The sequence below is a fragment of the Esox lucius genome, chromosome 11 (assembly GCF_011004845.1).
Source record: "Esox lucius isolate fEsoLuc1 chromosome 11, fEsoLuc1.pri, whole genome shotgun sequence".
NCBI lineage: Eukaryota > Metazoa > Chordata > Actinopteri > Esociformes > Esocidae > Esox > Esox lucius.
In genome coordinates this window covers 26,443,158-26,465,844 of record NC_047579.1, presented here as the reverse complement: position 1 = coordinate 26,465,844, position 22,687 = coordinate 26,443,158, and the positions used below count along the sequence as shown (strand labels likewise).

General features: G+C 40.3%; 1 protein-coding gene across 4 annotated transcripts in view; it reads left to right on the top strand.

Moving 5' to 3' along the window:
- Positions 1-16,481: 16,481 nt before the first annotated feature.
- LOC105022934 (protein shisa-6) overlaps positions 16,482-22,687 on the top strand; it is a 63,015-nt gene continuing 56,809 nt past the window's right edge. For 3 of the 4 annotated variants that reach the window (XM_010891712.2, XM_010891711.2, XM_010891710.2), the window contains exons 1-2: positions 16,482-16,552; positions 16,969-17,925. In XM_010891712.2, the coding sequence (XP_010890014.1) occupies positions 17,381-17,925 (545 nt within the window). In that variant the 5' untranslated portion in view covers positions 16,482-16,552; positions 16,969-17,380. Of the gene's footprint in view, positions 16,553-16,691; positions 16,749-16,968; positions 17,926-22,687 lie in introns of those variants that run through there. The other variant, XM_020050631.2, reaches the window with a different exon arrangement.

The window sequence follows — 22,687 nt, the reverse complement described above, 5'->3', positions numbered from 1 at the left end:
ATTACAATGTCATGGCTGCATAGAAGGAGGATCCGGGTACTGAAATGGCCAACCTGCAGTCCAGATCGCATCATAAAGAAGAAGGTGCGACAAAGAGGACCTAAGACAGTTGAGCAACTAGAAGCCTGTATTAGACAAGATTGGGACAACATTCCTATTCATAAACTTGAGCAAGTTGTCTCCTCAGTCCCCAGACGTTTGCAGTCTGTTATAAAAATAAGAGGGGATGCCACACAGTGGTAAACATGGCCTTGTCCCAACTTTTTTGAGATGTGCTGATGCCATGAAATTTAAAATCAACTTATTTTCCCCTTAAAGTAATACATTTTCTCAGTTTAAATGTTTGATATGTCATCTATGTTGTATTCTGAATAAAATATTGAAAATTTGAAACTTCCACATCATTGCATTCTGTTTTTATTCACAATTGTACAGTGTCCCAACTTTTTTGGAATCAGGTTTGTAAATATAATAAATAATGAAGAATCATTGAATGTGTAAATAGACATAGAATCGACATTTTTCGTTTCCTTCAATTTCATGGCCCACCAACGTTTGTTTTTCTTTCATATGTGAATGACATTGATGTAATCACTATCAATAGTGACGATAACTGTGTGAAAGTTAAAGACGGGAAAATTGTGGAAACGGCCCTTTTACTGCACAAGGGGTTGTGGTCTATATAACCCCAAAAAGCCTGCACGGATACATAATTTGAAAATCCACCAAAAAAGAGTAGACCATCCAAGAACTTTTGGCATACTATTTTCAGGGTACTATGGTTTAAGACATACTAATCTTCTTGCATCCTTATCTGGCATGCTATACAGAATGCAATTATACGATTTGAGACTCAACTTTGTGTGTGATTTCTATGTGCACACGGCCCTGCAGAATCAAACACTTTTATGATGATTGGCGGGGCGTTTACCTATGCTAATTAGGAACAACTGGCACGCGTTTTCAGTTTACGAAGACAATGGGATTCATAATTTTAAGGTATAGGTGTGAACAATACTGCGGTTTAAGAACCTTTCATGAATCTGATCTTTTCTGACTTTTCTTGAGGCCTTTCGAAAGAAAAAATTTAAGAATAAACTTAGGAAGATATTGGCGAATGAGGCCCATTGTTCTTATTTCTTCTTTCTCACTCTTAAATCATTAATATCTATTTACAAAGCACATAATTTTCCATATATGAAACCTACACAACAATTGTCTATGATGACATTTATGGTTTTAGTTTTTTTTAAAGGGGTGGATTTGCTGTCTTTTGGACTGTTAGCTGTTACCATTTTGATTTGAAGTTAGTGATTTTTTTATAGATTATTTTGGCAAGGGATAGGTATAAAATATATGGATTGGTGGATATGAAGAACTGTGAATTGTCCTTGGAGTAAAGGATTTGTGAGACATGGCCACTGGTCAACTTAATTATCAACCCTTAGGTGTGGGAGGAGGTGGCCGAGTGGTTGCAGGTTTTTGGGATGGCAGGTAATTTAGTAGTTAGAACAACTGACCAGTAACATAAAGCTAGCTAAATCAAAAATGTGTTGATCTCTGACTGAGCATTTTATTCTAACTGCTCCCAGGTCGCATTATGTAAGCATGTGTTCCAAGACAAAGTGTGAGTTTTGTGGCCAACAACATCTATACTCATAAGAATACAAAATTCTCCAGCTGGCAATGGCTCTGGCCAGATACAATTTAAAGATGAATTGAATTTATGCTGTCTATTTCCAATGCTCTTCATACAGTATATCCCTAATATTAAGAAATACATTTATTCTATTATTATTAGGAATATGTACAGCCACATTTCAAAAGCTGATGCAATATCAAGAGTAAAGGACATTGATATGTCTGCTATCAAACATAGTTCACAAGAGTTTTATTAATGTCAAGTTTAATTAAACAAACCATGGATTGTTTGGGAAAGTCTTGAAATGTTATGCAGGTATATAATTAAAAGGCCACTGCAGTTAACAAAGACCAGACGCACCCCACGTTTTGCAACTGCTGCTGTGTTTCTTCCGTAAATAATCTGCCACCAACAAAAAAGAATAGGCAGAGCGAGCCCATGCACTCACCTGGAAAGGACAACTCTGATATGTCATCTTGTATCCGATGCAAGCAGAGGAACTAAATTGTTTCCGAACATGAAGCGCTATCTGACTTACAGGCAGTGGCCCTCATTCATGAAACGTGCGTACGATCAAATCTTAAAATGATAATTTCATCAACAGAGCTGGTATGGTTTGAAATGCCTTTTGTGTCTGTAATGACAAATGAACTAGCTTTGCCTTGCTTTTCCCAAGTCACTCAAGCCGTTTCGATATACTTGGAGAGCATAAATGGTCATTATAATTTCGGTGGCTGGCATCTTGATTAGCTAACAGGTCTTAAATTGACGAGAGGATGAATAGACCAGTGGCTCTGGTACAAGTTAACCTAATGATTGCAGAGCTTTTTCTTTTAAAGGACTTCGGCTCTGGGCTGATCCCTCATTCACACATAAGCGGCATGCCGTCGTTGAAAGCCGAAGCGCTCCATTGCTAGCAATTCAAAAAAAAGACTTCCTGCCCCGCTCCTTGAAGCAGGTCGGCAGCAGTATTCTATTTTATGTCCTTCTCAGTCGCGGAAAGCCAATCAGAGCACAGCAGAAAACCAGTAGGAAAGCTTGTAGGACATACTACAATACTGAGTAGTCCATAACATAACCAACACGTCGGATGAACAGCTAATTTTACTAGTACAAGAACAGGAGGAAATCTATAACGTCACACTCAAGGTCTATCGAGACAATATAAGAAACAATATAAAGTGGCCAAGGATCACTTGGACCTTACCCCCAGTCAGATAATATGTAAAATGCATTTAGTAGTGCTAGCTATTGCTATCAACCAAAACGAAATACTAGCAACATGCTACAGTAGATGCAGTTTTAAAAACAATTGCACCCGTTTTCGTTAATTAACCGTTTCGGGCTGTTTCTGTTCTCTTGAATTGCTAGTAGGATAGAGAAATCCCCTGTGTTTTCTTTTAGTGAGTTTCATTTTAATGAACAGAGAATAGTACTCTGTTTTATGTTGTTTTATGATGCAATCCGGCTGAGATGTTGTGTTGTTAGGGAAACCCTTGTGATGAAAACATAACTGACAGTTGCCAGTTGGGTGTACAGATTCAACACGTCGCTGTCCACATACACTGAGTCATATAAGAGTGGCCTTTTATTGTGGCCAGCTTAAGGCACACCTGTGCAATAATCATGCTCTCTAATCGGCATCTTGACATGCCACACCTGTGGGGTGGATGGATTTTCTCGGCAAAGGAGAAATTCTCACTAACACAGAAATAGGCCTTTTGTGTACATAGAGAAAGTCTTAGATCTTTGTGTTCAGCTCATGATAAATGGGGGCAAAAACAAAAGTGTTGGGTTTATAATTTTTTGCATGCAGTGAACCACACATAGCCACAATTATATTTAGAAAGTTATTTTACTCGCAAGTTGACTGATAACATTTATAGCAACGACTGGGGAAATAGTCACAGGAGGGGGTGAATGAGGCAAAGAGAAGCTGGGGATGATTAGACAACCATCTTGATAAGATAGCCAGATTGGAAAGGGATCTTAGTGATCACAAAGAGCAATCACACATATTTTCCCATCCACAAGATAGCACCCTACACAGAACAATATCCTTTCCGTTGCCATGGGGCATTGATATGTAGACCCGAGGTAAGTGGGCCCCCTACTGGCCCTCCAGCAATATCTATTCCCCCATCCATGGGACAACCATGCTTTGCTTCTGAGGCTAACAATCAGTGATATCCAGGGTGCTATAGTCCTGGGACAGTGATTCAGCTGGCCCTTTGTGGCTGTTTCTGGTTTCGTGGCTGGCTGTTCAGAGCTCTGGGATTACCGGCTACCCCCCACCCCGTCTCGTCTTTGGGTGGGTACTGTCCTGTCCTGGAATGGCAGGCCTTCCCTGCCGGTGAAATCCAGTGAACTCTTTCTCTCATTTGTAGCATGGACACCTGTTTATCTTATCAGTAGTTATTTGGTTCTCATACCATTGTTACATTTTAGTTTTGTTTTCGTGTGTAGTTTCTGTTTTGGTTATTGAATAGTTATTTTTTATTAAAGTCTGTTTCCCCTGCGCCTACGTCCTGCCTCATTGCTGCACCATAACACCTCCTCCCACTCTGAGGCGTTCACAATGGGATGCGGGATGTCGTATTGAAACATGTACGGTTGTTATCATAAGAATTTAACTTCAATTAAAAGTAATTCCAATTCCTGAAAATTCTGGGATATGGGTTATGGATGTTCTTTCACAGGGGTGTAGTACAGCAATTTCTGCCAGGGGGCAGGTATAGTCAAATGTGAAGTGAAATCAAATATTTGCTCCATTTGCTGTTTTTATTGCATTGTGCTATGTCTGAGGTTTCTTGTCTTTGGTTAAATTGTTGTTTGTGATCATCATCTGATGCCATTGGGTATTTACTGTGATATAATCCCTAAAGAGGTTATACACAGTAGTTTCATTTCATTTTGGTTAATGGAGATGCTATAATCAAACCTCATGTGTGCACAGACATGCATTGCTTCTCTGTTGAAGATAATATGACTCAATTCATTGAATGCTGTACCAAACATTGCATGTATCAGCTGCTTAGATAGTCTTTCATATTTGCATAATGGCAATCTTAGGTGAATGAACGTTCTAAGATCTAAGATGTATTTCATTAGAGCCAGCCAGGTATATTTATGATCCAATAGCTTTCAAAATTATAAAGTCAGAATTATTCAGGTAATTTATCGTACGGTAGATTTCTACATAACTACAGTTAACTTCTCACCAAACTATAAGGGCCCTGTAATGTATTATTTACATCTCTGTGATGCATGCTCTGCCGTATAACAGGGTGCCTTAGAAGAAGTTCCAGTTTAATTTGGGCTTTGAGTATGAAGATGAAGGCTGAAAAGGTTACTGATGTAAAGGTATGCACACACCCTCCTTTTAATTTTCTGATTTATTCCACCCACCTTCTCTCTCTCCTTTTCCCTCGTCCACTAAACCCATCAGAAACTCACTATTTGGGATCATATTATTTAGTTATAATACTAATTCTATGAACAGGTCAAGGAACATCTGAGAAAGTTTGCTTTGAAGATGTGCATATGAAGTCGAATGCTTACACAGTTAATGTAAGCAAATTACCTTTACAAGACTAACACACAATACCGCACATGCACTGTGTATTTGTCTTGAACACTTAATTTATGTTCCAACTAGCCTCCTACATACAGTACAAACCACTTCCATCTATCCAGGGACGTCGATAGGCCTATTTTAGGGGGGGCTTAACCTCATTCACCCCCTCCTGCATCCATCCTAACTACCATACCTTTAGAACCTCTTCTGTCTGTCTTAACTACCCTCCAACATACAGTAGAATCCCTCTACTGTATGTCCTAACCTTGCCAAAACACTCTAAATGTTTAGGTATTAAATTCCCCTTTAACTGTGGAGATTCCCATCAGCCAGTATATTAATCCACCCACATCATGGGTGCTCACCTGGCCTGTGCATCCTGGTTTTTGTGGGGCAATGCAGTGTGTAAAGGCAAGCATTGCAAAGCTTAAAACCACAATTTGCAGTGGGAACATGGTTTTTCTGATAACCAAACACTATGCTGAAGCCAACCATGACTCGTCATATACTCATAGATTTATAGATATTAAACAAATAGTTCCCTCCAGAGGGCTGGTAACATTCCAAATCACATTGCTTGGAGAGAAATGTTCTGGATGTCTATCGCAATGTTCATTTTGCACCGAAATAAATGTGTAATATTATATGATGAATATATATGTGGAACTATGTATTGATGGTGACCTTAGTGAGAATGGCTTAAGGATTAACTAGGCTATTGATACTCTATTTATAATCTGGATGGGCAGATGTATGGAATATTGAAAATGTCCTTAACTGTTATATGATTGGCTGTGGAATGAGTTGCTACACTATAATGCATCTAGTTGCTACGATTGGCTTCAGAGCCCTGACCCCGGCGAGCCGTCCAGAGCTCCGGCTGAACCCAAACGAGCAGTCCGGAGCCCCTGTAAGTGCCCTACGAGCCGGCCAGAGCCCCAGCCATACCTCAACAGCAGCCTGCACACCAAGTCAGGTGGGGTCTGACGGTGGGGATGGGATGCTGATGTCTGCGGCATGAGCAGCACACCATTGCCCACTAGAGAGGAAGCTGCAACTTTTCGGAGGCAGCCAGTGGGGTCAGCCCTGCCCCTACACAGCAGCTTCCCATCTGGAGCTCATCAGGGCAGATGTATACACCCAGTAGAGTAGAGCAGGCTGGGGGTAAGCTGAATAAAATACTAAAGGAAAGGAAAGGAGCCCAAGAACTACGCAAAGACTGCCGGTGATGCTGCCCCAGTGACACAGGATGAGGGGAAAGAGGCAGAAGACTGCCAGGAGAAGAAGTGTGGAGAAGCTGCCGATGGTAAAACCACCTGCCTCCAGTCATTTCAAACCACCACTAGGACACAAAATGGGAAATACGCAGCCACCCCGGCAGTGTGTGTTTGTCCTCCACCTCTTCAGTTTTCATAAATAAATCGCCCTCTTGAGACACGAGTACTTGTACTATTCCATTTCCATTCAAGTCAAAAGTATGGACACACCTACTCATTCAAATGTATTTCTTTAGTTTCACTATTTTCCTCATTGTACAAAAATACTGAAGACATCAAAAATATAAAATAACACATATAAATACATTTATATTTTAGATTCTTCAAAGCAGCCACCTGTGATGACATATTTGAACACTCTGCATTCTCCTAACTCATGATGAAGTCACCTGCTTTTGATGAGCACTTGTAGGCTGATTTTCCTTCATTCTGCAGTCCAACTCATCTCAAATACACCCTGGGAGTTTGTTTTAGGTAATAGCCCTATAGGAAATCAAAGGATAGTCGCACTAAGAGCAAACCAGATGGGATGGTGTATCGCTGCATAATGTTGTGGTAGCCAGGCTGGTTGAGTGTGCCTTGAATACTAAATGAATCACGGACAGCGTCACCAGCAAAGCAACCCCACACCATCACACCTCCTCCTCCATGCTACTTGGTGGGAACCACACATGCGGAGGTCATTACCCACTCTGCGCCTCACAAAGACATGGCAGTTGGAACCAAAAATCTCAAATTTGGACTCAAATTTGGATTTCAATGGGTATCCATTCCTTTTATTTATTTTATAACCGAAGAAATTTTATCCTTCAGCAGTTTTTTTGCTACTCTGAACAGTCGATTTTGAGTTGTATCTGTTACTTGAAGAATTTATTTGGGCTGCAATCTGTGGTTAATTGCTGATTTCTGAGGCTGGTAACTCTAATGAAGTTATCTTCTGCAGCATAGGTAATTCTGGGTCTTCCTTTCCTGTAGTGGCCCCCAACTTTTCTGGATTGACTGAACTTCATGTCTTAAAGTAATGATGGTCTGTTATTTGTCTTTGCTTATTTGAGCTGTTCTTGCCATAACATAGACTAAAGACATAATAAGGACTACAGTACAAAGACAATGGTTGCCTTCTGTAAACCCACACAACCTTGTCACCTTCTGTCACCTAAGACAATAAGGGAAGAAAATCAACTTTTGAAAAGCTACACCTGTTAATTAATTCCAGGTGACGACCTCATGAAGCAGTTTAAGAGAATGCAAATAATGTGCAACTCTGTCATCAAGGCAAGTGGTGGCTACTTTAGAATCTACAACATAAATGTATTTTGTTTGGTTTAACACTTTTTTTGGTTACTACATGATTACATGTGTTATTTCATAGTTTCTATCAATCAAATTTATTTATAAAGCCCTTTTTACAACAGCAGTTGTCACAAAGTGCTTTACAGAGACACCCGGCCTTAAACCACAAGGAGCAAACAACAGTAGGGTTGTTAATACAATGTGGAAAATAGTAAAACTAAAGACATTCCCTACTAGTGGGTGTGTCTAAAGTTTTAACTTTGCTTATAGTGTATATATTTTTTGAATTTGCCAAAATAATCATTTCAATTAGTAAATATTTTGGCATTCCATATTTAATACATTTTTCTTGAAACTCACTTATTCCTTCAGTGCAATGAATCTTTGTCAGACTTAGAATAGACACAATCATATTTTGATATATGCATCGTATACATTATATACTATATATTTATGCAATATGAGATGTGTTACATTGGCCACGTACCACAAACACATTCAGGATTTCACCCAGCTATGTTTTACCTGTTCCCTGAAGTGTAGCCTCACACCTTCATGGACTGCTGACAACCTCCCCCTTAGACTAACGGCAATATAGAAGGTGATACACATTGTCACACATTGGCAAAATGTCATACTCACTGTCTGTTTCTCTCAGTGTTGTTTTCTGGTTAGGAAATGTTTATCTTTCTTCGAGCCTAGCCTTTTCTCTCAGTGTTGTTTTCTGGTTAGGAAATGTTTATCTTTCTTTGAACCTAGCCTTTTCTCTCAGTGTTGTTTTCTGGTTAGGAAATGTTTATCTTTCTTCGAGCCTAGCCTTTTCTCTCAGTGTTGTTTTCTGGTTAGGAAATGTTTATCTTTCTTTGAGCCTAGCCTTTTCTCTCAGTGTTGTTTTCTGGTTAGGAAATGTTTATCTTTCTTTGAGCCTTTTCTCTCAGTGTTGTTTTCTGGTTAGGAAATGTTTATCTTTCTTTGAGCCACCGTGGATACCTCTACTGCAGAAAGACAGTAATAAGATGGTGCTCAACCATACAGACAACAAGTGTAGCTGAACAACCACTTTACTGTGAAAGCGCTATGCCTTGTATCTCTTCTCATGGATGTTGCTGCACAAATGAGCAAGTTTGGAAGATATTGGAAATATATGTTTTTGAAGAGCAGTGGGTACTTGTAAAATAAGAAGTAACAACAACATACCAAGGTTGCCTTTCTGCATCAATAACAGTTTATATCCAGGAGGTGTTGAAAGGTTTGGTATGCATTTTGGTTTTAGACTGACTGTAGCCCTAAAGGTCCATCAATCTGTAATATGTCCAATATCCTCTCTATTTTACAATATCCGTGGCTATAAATGTAGCAATCACTCTTGTAATGTCTTTGGCATGGTCAGAATACAAACGGAAAAAACGAATGAAAAGTTGTTGTTCTGAATTGCTTTAATTGAAATAGGGTGATGTACAGAACCCCAAAGTTCCCAACGACTAAGCCTCAGTAGGAGAGTGCAATGTTTGCATAGGCTCTTTGTTTTGTTGGCCTCGGATTTATCTTCTGGTCTTTTCTAACATTCTATCATAGGTCATTTTATTTTTAGCCGTAAAACAATAAAATACATTTCAATATGTATATGTATGTATATATATTAATATATATATATATATATATATATATATATATATATATATACACTCACTTAAAGGATTATTAGGAACACCATACTAATACTGTGTTTGACCCCCTTTCGCCTTCAGAACTGCCTTAATTCTACGTGGCATTGATTCAACAAGGTGCTGAAAGCATTCTTTAGAAATGTTGGCCCATATTAATTGGATAGCATCTTGCAGTTGATGGAGATTTGTGGGATGCCCATCCAGGGCACGAAGCCCCGTTCCACCACATCCCATAGATGCTCTATTGGATTGAGATCTGGTGACTGTGGGGGCCATTTCAGTACAGTGAACTCATTGTCAGGTTCAAGAAACCAATTTGAAATGATTCGAGCTTTGTGACATGGTGCATTATCCTGCTGGAAGTAGCCATCAGAGGATGGGTACATGGTGGTCATAAAGGGATGGACATGGTCAGAAACAATCCTCAGGTAGGCCGTGGCATTTAAACGATGCCCAATTGGCACTAAGGGGCCTAAAGTGTGCCAAGAAAACATCCCCCACACCATTACACCACCACCACCAACCTGCAAAGTGGTAACAAGGCATGATGGATCCATGTTCTCATTCTGTTTACGCCAAATTCTGACTCTACCATCTGAATGTCTCAACAGAAATCGAGACTCATCAGACCAGGCAACATTCTTCCAGTCTTCAACTGTCCAATTTTGGTGAGCTCGTGCAAATTGTAGCCTCTTTTTCCTATTTGTAGTGGAGATGAGTGGTACCCGGTGGGGTCTTCTGCTGTTGTAGCCCATCTGCCTCAAGGTTGTGCGTGTTGTGGCTTCACAAAGGCTTTGCTGCATACCTCGGTTGTAACGAATGGTTATTTCAGTCAAAGTTGCTCTTCTATCAGCTTGAATCCGTCGGACCATTCTCTTCTGACCTCTAGCATCAACAAGGCATTTTCGCCCAAAGGACTGCCGCATACTGGATGTTTTTCCCTTTTCACACCATTCTTTGTAAACCCTAGAAATGGTTGTGCGTGAAAATCCCAGTAACTGAGCAGATTGTGAAATACTCAGACCGGCCCGTCTGCCACCAACAACCATGCCACGCTCAATATTGCTTAAATCACCTTTCTTTCCCATTCTGACATTCAGTTTGGAGTTCAGGAGATTGTCTTGACTAGGACCACACCCCTAAATGCATTGAAGCAACTGCCATGTGATTGGTTGATTAGATAATTGCATTAATGAGAAATTGGACAGGTGTTCCTAATAATCCTTTAGGTGAGTGTATATATATGTGTATAGGGTTTACAACACTGAGGGCTGCCGCTTTTGGAAAATAAAATGTAACAATAGAGGAACCAAAATGTCCTAAATGACACATCTCCTATTCTATCTTATTTCTGTCTTGCTCCTCCATTACTTCGGTCATTACGGATTTTCCATCTAAGGAGGGAGTAAATGGTCTGAGCATATACAGTTCTGGAAGGGCATGAGCCTGGCAGGGCCTTAGCTGAACTGGAGGATTCCGGTGGAGAGAATCTTCAGTCACGCAAGGTTTAAGTTTGATTGTACCAACTCACTATCACGTTCCATCTTCGAGCAGCCAGACATTGCCAGAGTTTTCCCAAATATAGTAGTTGGGTTGTATTTATCCCTGTTGCGCTCAAAACCTCTTACCCACTCCAAATAAGAATAGTTCTGAGTTAATCTATATAAACTGAAAGTATGCTTTTTATCAAGCTGTCTTCTTTCAAAGAAGAAATACAATCTTATTCATTACTCTACATGTTAATTATGTAAGTACAATAGGCTCATTTCAACCGCAGGCATTGAGTGGGGCACCTTGGTCGCACCCAAGCACCAAAACAAATATTAATACCTTTCACCTGGTGCAGAAGTAGAATGTCCTGGTTATTACCCTAACAAATAAGCCAAATAAATAAATAAATAAAGCCTCTGATTGAATAAAACCAATCATTGTGAATTCACAATTTGCATGACGTGAAGGCCGAAAATAATTGAATAGTGCAGGAAGGAGTTCACAAAATGTGACCTTCAAAGCAGTGATTAAAAGCAGTGGATGCATCAAAATATAATAAAGCATCTGATTTAACAAGCCTGTAGAGGACCCTTGTGACATTCTAAGGTCATTTGAGATACATACAGTTTCATGCATGTTAAACTTTGGATATAAATCGCCCCAATGCTTCTCTTCCAAAAGGTATTGGTTTCCTTTCAATCTTGGTCCATCGACGGTTTGTGATGTAATTCCAGAGCTGTGACATTTACATCCAAATGGTAATTGATTCAGGGGAAGCTGTTGGTATGCAGCAACAATTTAACAACCCGTCTCAGGGGGGGATCAAGCTGTGGGAAGGAGGAAATAGGAATTTAGTTGTACTAAATGTTTACTGAATGCCAGGCTGAGGCTGCCCACGTTCCACACTCTAGAGAGGGCAGCCAACCTCGGGGAAGTGTGTAAGAGGAGATTGGAACAGATTTCTGGTTCTCCACGTTTTGCTTAACAGCTTACCCTACTGTGCAAACATCCAGGCTCATTGCAGCCCTGTTGGTAGGGCTACTATTGATTGGCTGCTGCAGGCAAAAAGAACCATGTCAAAGGTAATGCATGCTAGCTAAGCTGGCCACTATAGAAAGCCAGACAGCCTCAACAGGGGCTGACAAGTAACAGTAATCCTTCATCCTTCACAGACATTGTCAAGCTTGTCCCAAATAAATTCTGGTATCGCCCTTAGTACACACCACCCAGAGTTCTAGAAAATGCTTAAAGAGACATTCATTTATCTACAGTATTGCCCATGATCATTCGTAAAGACAATGCAAATGGAGACAAATGCAGTGCTGATGGGCATAAAACCACATTTTCATTATGTTTTAGTCATTTAGCAGATGCGCTTATCCAAAGTGACTCAGAGGAGCAATTAGGGTTGAGTGCCTTGCTCAAGGGCAAAACAACAGATTTCTCATCTTGTTGGATTAGAACCAGTGAGATTTCAGTAACTGGCCACAAAATCTATCAACCGGGCTATCTGCTGCCCCTTGGTGAATACCAACAGTGTTTATTTTTTTGCTATTATTCTTATTACACTTTACACGCCCTACCAGCATCACTTCTTGTGTACATAGCTCTGACTGTGTTGAAGGAAATATCCTGGGTTCAGGATGACCATCAGAGTCTAAAGAATCTGTTACTGTAAAGCCTTTGCACATCCCACTGATGATGGCCACAGATAACTGTATTTTGTCCGAGAACTTCCGGAAGACCAAAAAAACTGCTAATAATAAATGTAGACTACAATATGATCTCTTTTTTTCTCTTGTGACTTTGACCAGCTCTGTAGAATTTCTTCACAGGACCACCACTATGTCTTAATAAAAAACGAATTGTCACATACAAAACATTTGGGATACAATGTAATGTAATAAATCAGTTGCACGCAGTGGATTTGGAATGAGGATGTAGTAGGATTTTTTCTCTTTGAGGCACTAGTGCCATGATACATTTATTTAAGGTACAACACACAGTGCTACCTTTTTCTCGGTTTACTTCTCCTCCTACCTGGGTGGCCTGGGTATTTTTCATTTCTGGCAAATTCCTAATAGGCCGGTCCATCATTAACTCTGCAGTCATACGTATGTTGTTATTTTGTGTAAAATATAATTATCTTGCCAATAATTATACTCAGTTACTTTTCAACAGTGGTTTTCAGCACCAAGGTTCTTCTGTGTGTGAAGATAAACACAAAAATAAATAATGATGTGACCCCCAGGACTCTGACAATACACATCCATCTCTCTGCCCTCGCTGTGTAATTATGTTGTTTTGTCTCCTTTTAAATGTGTCGTGGATTGCAGCATGTTCAATATCCAAGTAGTGAACTACGTCACGCGGTGTCACGTCAAGTACTGGCAAGTAATAATCAGTCCACAAGTCTTACCGCCCCTTCAACTATGCCCTTCCTCTGAATCACAGAGCTCTGTCATGTTTGAGGGAGATAAGGGTTTGCGGCGCTAACCGCTAACAGCACGCCACACACACAGCCACTCCTTTCATAGTCTGAGCGTGCCAGCAGCAACGGCCGTTGCCTCAGTCATCGCTGGCTGTGCAGCTTTGCTGGGGCTGATAAATCGAGAGAGAGAGAGGGAGAGAGAGAAGCATTGCTACTTAAGCTCTCATTTTGCCCAGGCTGGCTGCTGGTCCTCTTTGCTCTGGCTCCTTTTCATATTATAGTATGGTGTGGTGTTAGGAACAGACACAGGCCAAAATTCCCCCGCCCATTAGAAAAGCCACAACACTCTCGCCCCATCCCTCCATGTTCAACGTCTCTCAACATGTTTATTAGTTGCCTCAATTCCTCCAAACTATTTTTTGACATTTCCCTCAGACCATTATTGGTCAGTGCAATACCCCACATAAAACACACGCAATTTGAGCGATCATGTGGATAGAGAAAATGTTTTTAGGTTAGTGACAACTATAAAACCATTAAAAAAAGGGTTTACTGTGACTTCGGACATGAGTGGTAGGCCACACAAAAGCTGCCTAGTGTACCCCGCATTTTTAACTTTGAACCAATCAGCTGATACTATCGACTAGTTTCCCCATGCATGTCTGCTCTTAAGGGGAGATCACTGTAGCCTATTAGAACAGTGAGATAGGATCCAGTAGTATCTTCTCATTAAACAGAAAGGCACGGTGGTAGCAGAAAAGTGTTCATACTTTATATCTCCAAGGACATTCGTGTAGATTTTGTATTACCCCTCCAAACTTAATTATTCTGTGACTTTGGAATGCAATTGGGGAAAATAGTAGGCATATTTATGAAAATAACTCACTGAGTTTTTGTCTGGGGGAAATGTTTTGTCTGTCCCATTTACTCAGAAACAACATAATGGACCTCAAACATACCCCACAATGTTAACATTACAAACTACTGAGGCAGACATTTTAGTTTTGCTCTCAGCTGGAGCCCAAACAAGAACCACGTAAAATCCCTAATTGATAGAGCAGAAGTTAGAAGCACAGCAAACAGATGTAGTACATGTGGGGCATATTCATGATATCACCATAAAATGACACCAAATTGCTGTGTTATTGACATTTATTCATCTCTGTGGAGAAAAGACAACATTATGAAGTATTGTTTCCAATTAGTTGATATCTGAAGAAGTTGCTCATTCCCCTCAATTGGGAGAAAACCAGCATGCAGTATTCCCAGCTTGGAGTCCTTGTGCAATTAATTATTTAATTCTTCTGAGGAAATACGGTCTCATTATTCCTGAGCCAATGTCGGGGCAGTCGTTACCTGTCAATGCTTTTTGCTGAGACTAGCTTTCTTCGCTCTAAGCTGTTAAACACTAATGGACAATCCTTCTTCCCTTTGTGCTCGACATGCCATCTGATGTGCAATTTTGACTGACAGAGAGACAGGGGGCTAATTTGCAAATGCTGCCGTCCATAGCATTCAGTAAAGAAACGCATTTATCAAAAGCCCTGTGCCCTTTTCTTTCTCCTTGTCATATTACTGTAGCTTCCAAACTCTGTTGGAATGCACAGAGTTAGTAGGGATTAGATTCAAGAGTAGGGAAAAGGTGAAAAAAGCCAAGTACAAAATCCAATCAAATGCTCTCATGTGCTTCATTAACAACAGGTGTGTGTGTGTGTGTGGGGGGGGGGGGGGGGGGGGTATGTAAATGATTGTCACATCATTTACATACACAGTCTTTAAGATCCTGCATGGCCTTGCCCCTCCGCTTGTACACCAGCATATCACACACAAGGAAAGTGAATCCAGGATAACAAGTAACCAGAGGGGGCTGTGTTCTCCCTATCCAACACTGTGAACTCAGACAATCGGCCCTCTAAGAGCTACAAGGCAGCATAATGGAAAATACTGCCTGTGGACTCGAGAAAAGGCACTGATTATTGCACCTTTAAATGAAAATGGAGATCATGAATCACATTGAACCAGAGCTGTAGACATCAATTATCTGTCGTTCCATTAAATGCAAACACTGTCAGCTGATGACAGTGTTTCTTATTAGGTTGTGTTTATATGTATAATGTGCATGTACTGTAGCCTACTATGAGTACAAATCAGCTTTTGGCTAAACCAAGCACATTTACATGGTTGGTTCTTTATTGGTAATACTCACCTTTATTAAAGTGCACTGTCCCTTTTAGATGTATATATACTAATTCAGTTGTTGTAAAGCATATTTTGCTTTCCTGACAAGAAAATAATTGAGGGTACTCCAGTCTATGAAATGGGGAAAAATGTCAAGTACATGAAAGATACATTTGTGATTTTTAGATTTCGATTGTAAAAGGTCTCCTAGGAACCTCAACTGAACTTGAGGCTGGGTGTCAATTATATAGGCCACTGTTCTGTTTCTGCCTCTACTGCCTCATACAAAATTACATGGAGGTTGAACATGATGCAGTGCCTCGAGTGAAAATTAGGCTACTGCGGATTCTGTAGTGTCCTTTAAGTATGTTACCTATATTGAAGCCTTTTCACGGAATAGTATCCCTATGGAATTCCGTTGTAATCTATATTTTCTCTTTTTCCATAAAAAAAAAAAAACGGATTCCAGATAAGATATCAACGTCTTGGAAATTATTGTCACTTCTTTGAACATCAGAATGGAAATCTTGAGTGCACAGAAGGCAAACTCTGCTATCGCCTAATGTTGTAGTTCTCGTAAAAACTAAAACAGTCGTTTTAGGATTTATCCTAACATAGTTAAAGGCCAAGAAGCACCAACAATTGCCACATGCTGTGAACCGGCAAGAGTGAATGAAACATGGTGCGGTAGAGCGATGATTTTTACACCGCAGCTTGTTGCGCTATGAAAGAGAAAGCTCTAATGCAGTTGTAGAAGGATCCAGATTATTGGGTCCCGCCTGTAGGCATGACAAAGCGCACTGCTGTCATGGAGCGGTTTCTAATTAACTGGTTCAGGTAGGCCTAGCCGTATTGGTGACGTGGATGCGCTCCTGTGGAGGGGGAGTGAGGGATGGAGGCGGGCCGGGGCAGAGTGGGGTCTCATGCTGAGTTGAGGTTCTTATTTGGCTCAGTCAGTGGCAGAGTCGACACCCCGTTGCCGGACACCATCAACGGGTAAGTGAATCTGTTTTGTTAGTGGGTGATTGACGTTGTCTTGTCTGCGTGAATGATAGATTCACTTTAACTCAATAAATAAAACTGGAGAAGTAAGTAACCTTCGTCAAAAGACAGGAGTCGAAACAACTTGCATTGAATGCCAGCCTTACGAGCTTTAAAAAGAGTTAGACAATGGAAAGCAAACAACCCATGGGTAAATCATATAATAATGTGCCCGCCAAGTAATGCGCTGTCCGTGGTTCTGAAACAGTTTTGAGGGACGGTCTGCGAGAGTACGTCGTTTGGAACTAAAGGGTTTTATGAGGCTTTTTAGTTTTAATTCACGTGCTATTATTCATAATTATTCATACTCATTCAGATGTGTGTGATATTTCATCTATTTCATCTATATATGGTCTTTTCTTTTTCTACAGGAAAAAAAAAAATCTGAGTTCAACTGTATCTTATGACCGAGCTTTGCTGATAACGACGGCGGGAATTCTTCCGTTTATTTCTCAAGCTGAATTCCAACGACACTTACTCCACCCAAAAGTCCCCCGATGATCACAGAACTTCACTTAGGAAGATGCTTCACAATGTATGACACGGTCGCCCGACTGCAATTGATTGGTGCAAGAAGCATCCTTCACTCAATCTGAGCATGACACTCTTAGCGGTGGACAGTTGGAGAAGGGTAACGGAAATGAACTCCTGTGGACAGGCGCTAGACTCGGTCTCTGGCAGGTGGAGCACGACCCGGTAAAGAAGCTCCTCGTATCCGAGAAAGCTCATAACTAAAAAGTGGGGGCAAACGATCGCATCAGCAAAGACATACAACCTCAAATCATGGGGATACAGCATCTTCTACTTCTTCTGATTTACTTGGACCCGCTGAACGTACTGTGCGCTGCTACAGCCAATAAGAAAAAAAACGCTCCAAAGCGGAATCAGAAGATAAAGGAAGTGAACAGCACCGAGGCACCCACGGTGGTTCCGCGGCGGCTCACCCAGGTCCAGGCACCTTCAGTCGCTGCCCATGACACGTGCCTAGGCTACTACGACGTGAGCGGTCAGTACGATAACGTGTTTGAGTGCAACAACACTGAGCATCGCTACTGTTGTGGAAGCTGTTTCCTGCGCTATTGCTGTGCAGAAAAAGGAAAACGCATAGAACAGAAAACTTGCACGAATTATAACACCCCAGATTGGATCAAAACGCAGCCTCCATCCCTGGCACCAACAGGTGACACTTACGATCCTGATCTGGATCAGACTAACACTACGGTATACATCACCTGTGGGGTCATAGCTTTTATCATCATCCTCGGAGTTTCTGCCAAAGTTGCCTACGACAAAGCAACCAAACCCCCTCAGGAAATGAATGTCCATAGGTAAGTCATCCTGACATTCAGTTTAAGAAGCTAGACTTTGTGTGTGTGCGTGTTGTGCGCGCGCATGTAGGCGTGTGTACGTGTGTACGTGTATAAATGCACCATAAGAACCATAAGTATCAGTTTTCACAGACATGAAAAATCTCCCAACGAATATGTGCAGTGGAATGCAACATACAGTTTGGGAAGTCTAAATCAGAAGCATTCTTCACACTGATGCAAATATATCTGACCACCACAGGTGTGCAACTATATATCTCCTATATTCAACTGTTGAATAAGGAGAGTGTTCTGTTATATAATTCTGATATATTCATCTAAGAATCTGTTTTACACCACCCACAAGCCTGTATTTAAAGGTAAACTAGTCATTTCAAACAACAATGTTCAACTAAGACCTTGTTGACACATATACATGAAGTACCTGCACCTGACAACATATGCATATTTGAACATAAGTTAGAGTATTGCTCTGCTTTCATCAGCAGCACCCAAATCTGCTTGAGGCAGGTACGGAATCAAATGTCTCTGTCAAGAAAAGCCATCTTATTCACGGTCACGTAATAACAGTCAGGGAGGAGTAGGGTCAGGTTGCTTCAGTACAAACAGCCAACAAAACGTAGACCTACAGGATGTCACCTTCCTTTATTTTGATTGGGTTTTTATTTTACTTTATTGTAGCCTGCGATCAGCCTTTTGTTGGTAAATATGTATGATTGATTACCTTTGACTGCTAAGGAATCCATGTGTCAATTAATTTTAATATGTCCCCATGGCTGTGTTTCAAAAGGCTGCCTTCTGATATGTTCTCTCACTAATTGGTCTTTTGACTAATCAGATCAGCTCTGGAAAAGATCTATGCGGAGAAAATCTGCTGTGATTGGTCAAATGACCAATTAGTAGAAATAAGATCCAAATTGCACTGCCTGTGTGAATACAGCCTATGCATCTAATGAATAAATAAACACGATCTACAGTACCACTAAATTGGCACCAATCCTTGTAACCAGGCATTCCTTGTAACCAAGAACATAATGCCTGTGCAATTATTGGAATCTGATGAATTTGTCCATGACACTTTAGAAGCCTAGATCATTTTGTATCAGTGAAGTGCGTCCTTGAGCTGGATAAGCGATACGTTACCTTAGTCTGAACTGAGAAGACAAGTGGAAGCGCAGTAGAATGCTAAGAAACGATACACCTTCATCTAACTGCCATGAAGAATTATGCCAAAGAAGCAGCTATCTCATTCATTTACTGATATCTATGCGCCGTGTCCTCAAGGCTATAATGAGGCAGTACCCGTAGACACCATTCGGGTGGAGAAACAGCATGTGGTTCACCAATCATTGTGGTTGTCTAATGGTGGTCTAGTGTTTCTTTGCCGTAGCAGTTGTGTATCTTTTCAAACCAAGCTCTTCATTATTTCATATGGTACTAGGCAAATTGTGCCTTGTTACTCCTGCCTTATGTGACCCGCTGACTTCCTAATATCAAGGCATTGATTAGAATTTAGGTTGATTGCTCTCTTAGTCCATGTAGCATTTGTTTGTTCAAATTTCCCAATTAATCAAGTCCTCCCCAGGGCACAACCCTCACATAGAAAATGTATGTTGCTCCACTAGAGATCATTTGTACCACCAGCCAACTGGGCATGGTTAGGGTTGGGATCTAGGGGGTTCTAGGGGACCTCCGTGTGAGGTTAAATGCAGCTTGAACGTAAAGGTGGTCAGATATTCAGTGTGGGGCAAGGTCCAAGGATCACACAAATCTTTTCTCTCTTTCACAAAATCTGTTAGCACCTGTTTTTCTCGTCATGCCTCTGCTGTTAGTTGACTTACACTAACACTGTTTAATACCAATGGTTCCTACTTGCTATATTCTCTGAATGCACAGTTAACATGTACAGTTGTGTTAAGATGAAGTTTGTATAGATCATTTTGTATTTCAATAAGGAGTTGTAGGATGTATGTATGTATATTTCCCCTCCAAAAATGAAAAAAAAAATTTTTAATATGACAATGAAATTCAATTTAGTGTTAATGTGCATAAAAGCAGATTCTACAAATATACCAAGTTTTACAAGTTTGGGAAAATTTTTTATTTTTTAAATAATTTTACTGCTTTGCTGATTTTGTATCCAAAAAATGGAGAAAAGGTATACATTTTATTTTTATGTTTGGAAACAAAATATGGTCATTGTTAATTTTCCCACATTGAGCAAAACCAAAACCACCTCCTTGTTCCAGAGACTCTGCTGAATATAGACATTTTCAGTATTTTGTAGTGCCAACTGGTAATTTTTGTAAGGGCACCTGATGAGGATATTTTTCTGACTCCTTAGCTTATCTTTCGGTTGATAGGGTAGATACTCTCCTAATTTTAAAGAGCTTACTTATGAGTATGTAGGTCCAACCATTTGGTCACTGATGATTCCTGATGGATTCAGTTTTATCTAAGGCTCAATTTGTCTGAGCGGAAAATGTCGATGACCGGCTTGTTCTCCTTGCTCTCCGCTTTCGACTGATGTGTGCCAGACGTCTTAGTGACGTCTTTGAAGAGGAGGGCACCCCTCCTCTGCAAAAAGACCGCAATTGATGCTTCCTAGAAATGCATTTACCGTAATGGCTTATTTTGCCTGGTTCACAAGATTCTGTTGAACACAGTCAAAGAATAATGGTGCAGCTATCAGAAACATAACAGATTCAGGCAATCTATAATATCATAACCAAATTCAATCATGTTTGCGTGATAATAGACTCTATGGATCAATTAGGAGTCCATACATCAGGCAACTTTTGACACAGGTTGAATATTGACGGTTCAGTCATACCAAGAATGTACAAAAACAAATATAATTCACTTATACCATGAATGTATTGATGTGTTGCATGTTTTCCAAATGTTTATGGAAATATCTTTCTGGGAACATATCTATTTCTCCGTTCTACTAAATGTCTGGGTCCGACAGGAGTCCTTACAGATTGACAGCTTGGTTGACAAAATAAATATATGAGAACAAAGCTTAGAAAAGTTTTTCAACCTCCCCAACCACTGACTTTCATCAGTCTACACACAATAAAATGTCTGAGGCTGTAGCAGAGCCTGCCTGTATCTCAATACCCGGAACTGAGAAGACGGAGGTTTTATGGCCCTTGAATGCTCTCCTATCCTAGCCATGGGGCATACTTTCAAATGGAGAGGCTCAATGCCATCACCATATCAGAATGAATGGTGGAAAAACAGATGAGACAGAGCAAGGAACCAGGTAACACTGCATAGTTTATTTCCACCAATCATTTTGGCATAGTCCCGTCACATGATAATTAAAATTATCTCTTTTGGGGGGAGAAATATATGTGGCTGGCTTGAGACATCCATTCTGTAACAATGTCAACAAAGCTGTAGTAGAACATAGGATTATCTATTTACTTGGCAACGATTCGGTTCTGCAAACGTGGAACTTTTTCTGTTAATGTATTTGGTCTTGTGAAGTGATTCGGCTTTACTCCAGTGAACAGGGGTCATTTGTGAGAGGAATGTCGAGTCTTTGGTGAACAATTGCTGTTTCCTCTGTGACATTCAGTGTCACACAAAATGTCAGTTGAAAGCCAGGGATTTTAGTCTGCATTGATCACTTTCTCTAAAGCAAACCTGGATTGCAAACCTGAGGCTTTATACTCAGATTGAGTGCACATAAGATTACATCTTCTTTTATATTTAAAAAAATAATGATTAAATTGACCTGCAATAACCATCATCTTGGGTAGAGAAAGCAGATTGGGTGTAAGGTAGGTGAGGTAGAATGACTAAACATCTCTTGTGGGTCTGTAATGCATTTCCTGTAAATAACACCTACGTTAAGATTTTTCTTCTCCAGTTTCAACTTGTACTCCATTAATGGTTTGCATGACAGTGATATTCTTTCTCCAGCTTGCATTTGGAAGATTGTCTTGTTTTGGGAGTAGAAATGTACATAGTTTTTTAATATTTCCCCCCCAGTGCCTTTTAACCAGTTTTATTCAGGTTAGAATGTAGATTATGTACTTGTTGAACATCTGTACCACATGCTAAAAATAATTTAATCTGTATCAGTCTGAATCAGTTGCAGGCAAATTGCAAATCCCCATATCTGTAAACACAATCAAGGCTTCTTTGTTTTGACCATGTACAAACAAAAATAACTGCAGAAAAAGAAAATCCCATTTCACTAAACTGGCAAGTCCATCTGATAACCAAACAATTAACATTCTACGCCATGTCATGTAGACACAGTGTGAAGAGTCTTATAAGACATTATATTTTCACGGCTGTTCTTCATAATTCTACGTCCCTCAATAGATGATGGTTGTATCATTTAAATAAATACATGGGTTTCAAGTGCTTGTAGAATGAAAATGTCATTTTTTGGCACTTTCCAAATCCCTAATAAAACACCCTCGAAGACTGCTGTCACTGCCAGGGATCAGCTATTATTGAAGGCATCCCTGGATGCAAGTATAGATTTAAGTGCTTTACTCAAAGGCGGATTAACTGGTCATCTTGTCGACTCAGTGTTTCAAACTAGCAATGAAATGCTCAGACTAATGCTGTGATTCAAACAGTTTGGGTGTGGGACATTTCCAGTGGGCATTAAGAAAAGAGAATTCCAATGCGATTGGATCGACCTTCAAACAATGAAAACAAAGTGCATGGTGTAGCACCATGATTCACAATACCAAACAGTACTGTACATTGATCAACATCGATTATAAGCTCCTCA